The 10,222-nt window shown below is 42.3% G+C and overlaps 1 protein-coding gene across 1 annotated transcript; it reads left to right on the forward strand.

The window, feature by feature from the left end:
* Nucleotides 1-637: 637 nt before the first annotated feature.
* On the forward strand, nt 638-9,978 carry cry1b (cryptochrome circadian regulator 1b). Its single transcript, XM_084364250.1, has 11 exons — nt 638-1,656; nt 4,486-4,594; nt 4,693-4,835; nt 4,948-5,132; nt 5,244-5,332; nt 5,849-5,989; nt 6,123-6,434; nt 6,569-6,720; nt 7,415-7,617; nt 8,269-8,358; nt 8,777-9,978. Exons 1-11 carry the CDS (start codon nt 1,499-1,501, stop codon nt 8,857-8,859), a joined length of 1,665 nt encoding a protein of 554 aa, XP_084220376.1. The 5' UTR covers nt 638-1,498; the 3' UTR covers nt 8,860-9,978.
* The last annotated feature ends 244 nt before the right edge of the window (nt 9,979-10,222 follow it).

The following is a 10,222-nucleotide window of genomic DNA, read 5'->3' on the forward strand; positions in this document are numbered from 1 at the left end:
AATACCCGTGTGGGGAAAAAAGGTCAAATCCAACCTCCATCAAAGGTCACACATTGTCTGCAGTCCATGCTTTTTTCTAATCTCTCTCTATTCAGAACAGCAGAGCATCATCTTTGGATCATATAACAGCAACACAATGGCAGCCTCTGGCCTGATTCTACTGCCTGTGCAAAGTGACACTGTTCCCAGCACAATAAATAAATTAAACTCATCTGAATTATTTGTAAATTACACTTCACCTACATGAAGTCACATTTCAATGTCACTGGAAACATAATAACAAGGCCTGCTGCTGTCTGTGTGTGTTGACATTATCCAATATAATTAGATTACAGCACAATACAAAGTGCATTTTTCTCTTTAACTGTAATTTGCATTCATGGTAAGACAGAAACGCAGACAACAACAACCTGACTCTGCTGCAGATAATCTCCTGCGCATGTTATTATCCCAACTTTTTCATTTATGTAAGTTAACGAGGATCACATTGTTTATAGATTATCGCTGCCCCGAGTGGGCGGGGTTTGGTTATGGCTGCTACAAACGCACACCAGCAGCGGGAGCGGTGCGTCCTGTGTGTCAAATCGAACACACCCGATCTGAGCCGAGCCTCGCCGTGCGGCATGTGCTCATCCGGGTACTTCTGAGTGTACACATAACTCCGTCCAAAGCCTCTGATTAGCTGCTTACATCAGACACTTTTAGGGGTTGTTTTGACTTTCTGTTGCCGGAATATTAAGCCAAAGACAAATTGTTGTGAGAATATGAAATAATATCGACGTTTAGGTGGTTTAAAACGAGCGTACGCAGCGTTTTAGCGTTGGTAAGAAAGCACGTTACGGAAACGTGACAGGGGAGCACTTGTATAACGGTCGACCTCAGCCAATCACAGCGCTGCATTTCTCACTGCGTATCGCTGTGGGTGGAGATGTTGATACACAGAGGGCAGCTTTCCTCCAGGACGGGTCCGTCAGGTCAGCGCTACACTTTATACAGAGATTTTAACGTTATTCTGAAGTTTACAGTCTGTTAACTTGAACTGGACTTGTGTCACCTGTGGGAAACTACCGGAAATATTTTCGCGCGTCAACTTTTTGCAAGCTAGCTTCAACTGACACCTCGTGAGACAGCTTACGAAGCTAAAAACAATCTTTTTCATCGCTGCCGACTGGGAAACAGATTTCTTTTCAGTTATCTCACATCTAATGTGTTCACTTCATCGTTGCTACTAATCGAGGCAGGAGTTGTCCTGTGTTTTTTTTTTACTGCGGCTGCCGTGGTCACCTGCTCTCCACACATGCAACCACCGCTGGTCAGGAGACTCAACTCTGTGGATAGATTCATGGAGCAAGGTTAAAGCTAGACTCTGCTAACACAACCCTGCTGGAAAAGCTACAACAACAACAACAACAACCACCACCAAACAACAGAAGAGGACATCTTTGTTGTTTTTTTGGGACACCACCTCCTCTCTTTCTACACACAGAAGGCGGGTAACATGGTGGTCAACACCGTCCACTGGTTCAGGAAGGGACTGCGGCTGCACGACAACCCGTCCCTGAGGGACTCCATCCGGGGAGCCGACAGCCTGCGATGCATCTACATCCTGGACCCCTGGTTCGCAGGGTCCTCCAATGTGGGCATCAACAGGTGGAGGTAAGGGTCGAGACATGATGTCAGAACTTGCTAGATGTGGGTGGGTGGAGGTTCTGGACCTCAACCCCAAATCAAGTGACCTCTATTTACAACCACTGATTATCCATGTTAATGATATCACAGCTGCACCTGACTGAACCTGCTGGTCTGTGCAAATGTACCTTGTGTTTTAAATTCTGGTTAATCCTAAGAAGTATTGCTTCTAATATCCTTTAATTATAACTAATAATTCCTTTACATTATATGGTGTGTCAGACTGCTTATGTAATCCATAATGCATGATTGCATTGTTTTTATCGCTATATGTTTTGTGGCAATATTGTATGCAAAAGAGACACTAATTGTTTTTTACATAGTGAGCAGTGTATGTGTTTGGATATAGCCTGTATTTGAAGTGTACACGTGGGATGTCCTCATGTGAACCCTGTTGTCACTGTCACTCCCCCCTGAGCTCCCAACATGCAACAAAAACATCGAGCATAAAGCATTTAACCTGCCTAAATCCTGCTTTAAAATAGGACCACTTGGTATTTAAAGTGTCTTCAGACTTGATCTAATGTTACTGCTAAAGTATTACTGTACAAATACAAACTGACTGTCCAGTTTGTCATGTATGCATTCAAGATATCAAGATGCTTTTTGGGTCTCTTCCAGTATCAAGTTGAGGTGTAGGGTTCAGTTCATACCTTCAATCAATATACAGTCTGCTGTCTTTTGTAGTGTAATCATCAGTGATATATGTGGTTAATGGACTTTTTTGGGGTTTTTTTGCTTTGCAACTAATTTACTTTTTCATCACTTGAGAGCCAACAGAAAAAAATAGCTGTATTTGGTTGTTGAGCGCAGTTTAGGATATTGTGGTGGTTGACAATCCACAGAGCTTGATAATCTTCATTCCTCTCTCCTTGACTGCCCGTTTGAATATAACCGTTGCCATGATTGTATCAGTTAGCCACACAGTCGCTTTTGGATGAGTGGGGAGTCTATTACTGTAATGGAAATAGGACTTTGACCTTCATGTCCAGAGAAGGCCCTTTGTAAAGGCCCATTAGTCAGTTAATCGATTAAACAATCGAAAAGATAATTAATTCCTTTCTATTTTGACAATTGATTAATCATTTCAGTAATTTCTCAGGCAATGCGTTGAACAGTTGCTGGTTCCAACTTCTTAAATGTGAGGATTTGCTGCTTTTTTGGCACTTATGATATTAGATGAAGATTGTAAATGAACGTTTTTCTGTGTTTTGGACTGATGGTTGAAGTAATTTGAAGGTGTCACCTTTTATAGACCAACTGTTTAATTGATTAATCGTGAAAATAATCTGCAAGTAAATCAAGAATGAAAATAAACGTTGGTTGCAGCCCTGCTGCACGCAGTGAATCGTGGTGGCCAGCCACCATGACGATGCAAGTCATTTTTCCCGCTTAATATCTCTGCTGCTCAGCCCTGAATGGAGTGCAGTCAAACTGGGTCATCATACCCCTTCACAGTTTTGACCTACATTAGGCACACACTCACCAGAGCCTCCACTGCACCCTCTCCGGTCAGCTACACTACCTCATTTACCTCACGTGCAAGCTATCTCTGACTCATCACAGACATCGACAGCGTTCAGGTTTTCTGACGTCACTGTGTGCACATTGACAGCTTTTCAAAGTGTCTGGCAGTGCTGGCCCTCCCTTTGTATGACTTCTCTCCGTTTTAATACCTAGACAAGCTGAAGCATTGTCAAGTGGTCAGTGCTTAAAGATTGCTGCTACTGTTTTAATGTGCTGGGTATGAAGAGAGTAAGCAGAAAAAGTGTTGATGAAAACCCAGGACAAGAGACTGATAGTTTAATATTTTTTAACTTCAAATGTGGAGTCTTTAGTATTTTTTTCAGGAATACACAGAATTTACTCATCAGTATTCATGTTAATACCACAAGAGAATTATTTAGAGAGTAGCATTGAGCAGGGAGAAAAAAAAAGTCTGATTATCTTGTTATGTAGTCGTCATTCTGCTGCCGTCCTCAGTAACATGCAGTACTGCAAGTGCAGTGTCAGTGTTTGGTGCTTGTTTAAAAACATTTCACCACAAGAGGGCTCCCTGTTCTCACCTGAACACTTCCACTTCGTGCACTCTCTTCATTTATGAGTCTGAATATATTATTTATATCACGTGTTGATCAAGTGACGATCATAATTTTAATTTTGACTACATCAAGATATTATGTTATGCTATGTTCACAACTGTAAATGACTTGTGCTGCTGCAGTGCGATTCAAATGATTTATCACATTTAAGTTGAATTAGTTGTAAGGTTAGTGTTTAATTCTAAGCCTAATATTTAATTTCTGTAACACAGTCTCAGTGGTATGGCCTGAATCTAATGCTTGTGTCTTCTTAATTTTAAGTTTTGATAAACATATAGCCAAAGTGATGCTTTCTTTAAATAGCGCGCTGTCAAAACAATGGTGACAATAACTATTGCTGCCTTCTGTCATGCTGGGGATGGTTAACTATTGTGATTAATTCTTTGTGTAACGTGGCCACAAACTTTTCCCAGCTATCTATATTTGCAGATTCACGGCTGAAGGAAGTTTAACCGCTCACATGCTAAGCAACAGCCTGAGACGCTGACTCCTACTATATAAACAACTCCTTATCAAACAAGCTAAACACAATGAGGACTGAAATGTGACACACCACACACACACCATGTTGGTGCAGGAGCAGTTGTGGTGTAGCTACATCTGTGATTAGTCGTCTCCTGATTGCATTTAGTGTGAGGAGGTTATCTCAGCTGTATTAACTAATTAAACGATCCTTCTGTCTGTTTGGTTCCAGGTTTTTGTTGCAGTGTTTAGAGGACTTGGATGCCAGCCTGCGCAAACTCAACTCCCGCTTGTTCGTCATCAGAGGCCAGCCCACAGATGTCTTCCCTCGTCTTTTTAAGGTAGATTAACAACAGAGTGGAAACAGTTTGTTTAAAGCACAAACCAGTAAGTCATATCTTTAACTGTATATGTGCGTGTGTATTAATTTTCTCCTCAGGAATGGCAGATCAACCGTTTATCTTATGAATACGACTCTGAGCCGTTCAGCAAGGAACGCGATGCTGCCATTCAGAAACTGGCCTGCGAGGCCGGGGTGGAGGTCACGGTGCGAAATTCACACACCCTCTACGATCTGGCCAAGTGAGTGACGACACGGTATCATCTGAATCAAATGTCCCGTAGCAGTGGGTTTGAAACAGTGTGGATTGTCCCTGCCTGTTTGTCTGATGATTTACATTTTTCTTTCCTATAGGATCATAGAACTCAACGATGGTCACCCTCCTCTCACGTACAAGCGCTTCCAGGGCCTCATCAACCGTATGGATGCCGTGGAGCTCCCCGCGGAGACAGTCACACTTGAGGTTATCAGAAACTGTGCCACACCCATCAGCGACGACCATGATGACAAGTTTGGGGTGCCCTCCCTGGAAGAGCTTGGTAATGTTTTTCCCTCATCGGAAACTGTCTGTGTGCACGAATACACTGGTCATGTTGTATATAAACAAGCGCTGCCCAGCTTACAGTTTACATTTATGTTGTTTTTTTCAGGTTTTGATACGGACGGTCTGCCCACAGCAGTTTGGCCAGGTGGAGAAACAGAAGCCCTCATGAGGCTAGAGAGGCATCTGGAGAGGAAGGTAAAAAAGACGTTTTACCACACAGTGTATGCACAAAATAAAAAACATACAGTTATCATCAACTTTGGCTTTGGCCAATTAACCAATAACGAAGCCCATCTCATGAAGACAATTTTTTAATAGAAATAGATGAAGGTGGAGCATGATGATGATTTACAACTTTTGGATGACATTTAGCTTTGAATGTGTGGAAAAAGAAAAAAATCTTAGAAACTACAAAGCAAAGATTAATCATCAGAAACAACTTTGCATGGCTGACACCAACATATTAAAGATAGCAAAAAAGTGAATATGTGATTTAGACCAAAACACAATGTGACAAGATGTTAGTTTATTCTAAACTAATTCACCATCAACAGCATCTTGTCTGACCTCTTTCATGCCTCTGGTAATGAGGCCTGAGACTCAATATTTCATATCCCATTTGATCTCAGCTGGAGATTTTCTCTCAGAGATCAGAGTGGTATTGTTTTAGTCAAAGCTGCTTGCTTTATCTGAATGAATCTGTTTTTACAGGCATGGGTGGCAAACTTTGAGCGTCCACGTATGAACGCCAACTCCCTATTGGCCAGTCCCACAGGCCTCAGTCCCTACCTGCGCTTCGGATGTCTCTCCTGTCGCCTCTTCTACTTCAAACTCACTGACCTGTACAAGAAGGTACGAATGACCACAGACGAGACATGAACCAACACGAACAATTCATATTTGGGAAAAAAACGTTATGTTTTATCACGTCTTGTTTTTACTCACTTACTGTATCCTGTAACCTTTGTTTGCTCCATCTCGTCAGGTCAAGAAGGACAACAACCCACCGCTCTCCTTGTACGGCCAGCTGTTGTGGAGGGAGTTCTTCTATACGACTGCCACCAACAACCCCTGCTTTGACAAGATGGAGGGAAACCCTATGTGTGTCCAGATCCCCTGGGACCGAAACCCTGAGGCACTGGCCAAGTGGGCAGAGGGACGGACGGGCTTTCCCTGGATAGACGCCATTATGACACAGCTGAGGCAGGAGGGGTGGATCCATCATTTGGCGAGGCACGCTGTGGCCTGCTTCCTCACCAGAGGAGACCTGTGGATCAGCTGGGAGGAAGGCATGAAGGTAAGACCAGAGGAAAAGGCTTTTTAGTATGTAGGGTTTACACTTGGTCCTTAAAAGAACAGTTGGAGTAAATGAAGGTGCTGTCCTGATGGTTCAAATTACTAACATGCATTTTCTCGACTTCTCTCGTGCAGGCGTTTGAAGAGTTGCTTATAGACGCCGACTGGAGTGTGAACGCCGGCAGCTGGATGTGGCTTTCTTGCAGCTCTTTTTTCCAGCAGTTTTTCCACTGCTACTGTCCCGTGGGATTTGGGCGACGCACAGATCCCAACGGAGACTTCATACGGTTAGTCGCTACTTTCATCTGCATCACATGAATATAAAAGCAGCCGCCTCTGAAAGGCTGATTTGTACGTGTGCCCCCTGCAATAAAATCAGAATGGGTGATTAAAACCTCACGGCTACCTTGTGCTCTTTTGTAGCCTCACATGGGGGAAATGATTCGTCACAGTTGCACCAGGATAACAAAAACATCAACAAATAGAATTTTTGTATTTGTAAAAACAGTCATTTAACCTCCCAGAACACGGGAGTTGGTGCTCTACCACTGCCGTGATCGATTTGTTTGACTGTTTTATTGTGTGACTTTGGTGCATTGAAACAAAACACTGAAGTCCCATGATAACACAAACAACCTAACTCGGCCAGGCAACTCCCATGTCCTCGAGGTAAAATTACAGTTTTTGTCAACAGAGTCTGGTGGCTTTGATTAAAGCATAAAAAGATGTAACGGTATCAGTTTACCTCATACAACACTCCTTAAAGAATTAGAATAACCCCTTTTTAATGGGGAATGTAATAATGAGCTTTTACTCTTAATATTAATAGAGGTTAAACACTAGTTTATGTAATATGGCGCATCTGAAGCCGTCACATATTTCTGTCATGTGTTACATCAGCCTCTTGTAGCTTATATCATGTTCCACCCATTTGTTAATCGTCCACATCTGTTTTAATTGCTTTCTGTTTCTTGCTCACAGGCGTTATCTGCCCGTGTTGAGAGGCTTTCCAGCCCAATACATCTACGATCCCTGGAACGCCCCGGAGGAACTGCAGAAGTCAGTCAAGTGCATCATAGGAGTCCACTACCCCAAGCCCATGGTGAACCATGCTGGGGCCAGCCGCATCAACATCGAGCGGATGAAGCAAATTTACCAGCAGCTTTCTTGCTACAGAGGACTCGGTAGGGACATGACCCAGATACTGATCAACTCATACTCACACTTTCATGCTGTCATTTCGATGTGTTTTTAAATACTTGGGGAAAAAAACATATTAGCAATATAATGATTAGCAATAACTATGTGGAGACACTTCATGAGCCCAGAAATAAAAAGCTTTAAAGGGTTCACATGTTTGATTAGAAAGGTCTAATTTTCTTGATAATATCCATGCACATCCTTGTCAGCTTATCTAGGTCAAGCACCGGTCTAAACAGATAGATGTTGCCTTTGTGGTTCAGTTTTACAGCTTTCAGGTGCTGCAGTGTGAAAGCCTGAGTGTACAATTACTGACGGATGATTCTGTGACCTCACTGCAGAAAATTGCAATGATTTGGCTCTCTAGTAATTACCATACGAACATTATCACCAATCAGCTGCTTTTTAGGCTTTTAGTTCCACATTTTCCAAAGCACTCAGTCTTTGAGTTGAAGCTCTGACATTTGTTCTCTTAATCAGTTAACTCACTCATGTTTGAGTTGTTAGCCACAGATTTCTCTCAGGCTAAAGAACGGTTTTCACACCCTCAAAAAAAAGAAATTAATGTTCCTAATTTTTTCCCCGAAACAACTGTTTTCTTGTGGCTAAATTAAAATGTTTTGCTGTCCTTGCAGGCCTGCTGGCAACAGTACCCGTCAATCATCACAATGGCACGAATCGCAGTATTGTCGGAAGAGTCAACACGGGGATCAGCCGAGGTCCAGGTGGGTTTTGTAGGTTGGATGGCTGACCTTCAGTTGTTTGCACGTTGATACATACATACACTTATTGTACAGTGCAGGCAAGATACATACATGTTATTTCTCAAAAACATCATGAGACTTAGGTCATTTGGTAGCTTGAAATCAAATAGCTGCTATCAGTGGCCTGCATGATCACTGTTGGCCTTTGAGAACTGGTAACTGGAATGCTTGACCTTATCACAGAGCATAACTAAACTACTGTTGTTCTGGCAAAACAAGCCAGACATATTGAACAACGATAGTAAGCTACCACTGCAAACTGCAAAAGGAAGTAATAAGGCCAGGTATATTCTGATTCACAAAACAAAATGCAGGCTGATACCGTGTGAACCTTAAATCATATCCTGACGTGTGTCCTTTGTGTCGTGTTTCAATGCAGAAAGAGGGCATGCTGCACAGAAACGGCGCTGTGAAGATCCTCCACTGGAAAGCACCTCTAAATGCTGGCGGCAGAACAAGTAGTGAGCAAAAAGGCCGAACACAAAGATCCCTCATCGTGACCAATCACATGGATATCATCCTCTCCTTCAGTGCCCTTAGCTGAAGCACAGAAGTAACTGAACAACCACAGAGGAGACAGAATGGTTGAAAATCTGACTGGTGGCATCGTCTGTTTGACGAAAGGACACCCCCATAGTGCATGATATGTGCAGTCAGTTTAAATTGTCAGAAGTTGGACTGGCCAGTCTGCTGTTAACATGTCTTGTTCTTAAGATAAGACACATTTCACATCTCAGGAACAGAGGAAGGACTTGAGAGAAGAAAAAGAAGCCTGAAGCAGAAGTGAATTGAAGGCAGATAAAATGATCTATAAAGTCCTGACATGGAAGAGCTGTCAGGCCACCTGTTGTCTTCCACTATAGTGTGTCAAAGCCACTAATCATTATCATGAATGCCCTTTTTTTCCACTGCAGCACCCCTCATCAGTCGGGCGAGGAAATCATCGAGATAAAAAACTGTAATCGGGAAGCAAAACACCGTCTTTCCATCGGTTATTCAATCAGCTGGATGTCTAAATGTCAGTTCTCGTAGATGGCAATCTTTTTGCTAACACATGACTGCTCCAGCCTGATTCTCATTGATAACACAATCAGGAGACTGGAGGGAATTGTGACTAACAGCTGACACCTTCGCCCCCTGTTAGCACTGAAACATATTTCAGACTTGGATTAAACACAGTTGTCTCTTTCCTTTAAAAAGACGCCCCTAAATGTTTCACATCAAGAATATTCACACTGTCATGAATGTTAGTAATGTGAAAAAAGGATTTTTTCAAGCATTTAGGACACAAAGGTCTGACGTACGGTAGTAAAGTATTAGAGGCAAGACTGTCGGGTTTGGCAATAAATCAGGCCTTACAAAAAGCATAAAAGTTTGTAAATATTTATTGTTTTTGATTTCCAACTTTTGTATATCTGGTCGTGGGGTTTCACGGCTCCTTTTGTAATGAATGTCTTACCAAAACTCGAGAGCTCAACTGTGAATGCATGTGCTTTTGTCTCCCATGTGATCGTAAATCTTATTATTTTTGTACAAAGAATGACCAAATGCTAACTGTATTGAAATAAAAGGTAAAACTACGGTTGTTATCTCTTGATTTATCTTTCTTTTAATGACACTTTATATCGCTTATTTCTCTTTTTCCAGGAAGAATGACCTGCGTGACATCTTGAGATGTTATCAGTTAACCATGTGATGCTACAAAGTTCAGACTTTCCCATTCAGTGTCATTGTTCACACATCCTGTGTCCAATTCAGGACTTATTGATTAGTGATGGAATATTTTCCACTTTCTGCTACTTTATTCTTCCACTAGGCTCCAGGC

The sequence above is a fragment of the Pagrus pagrus genome, assembly GCF_965226575.1.
Source record: "Pagrus pagrus genome assembly, chromosome: 10".
In the NCBI taxonomy this organism is placed as follows: domain Eukaryota; kingdom Metazoa; phylum Chordata; class Actinopteri; order Spariformes; family Sparidae; genus Pagrus; species Pagrus pagrus.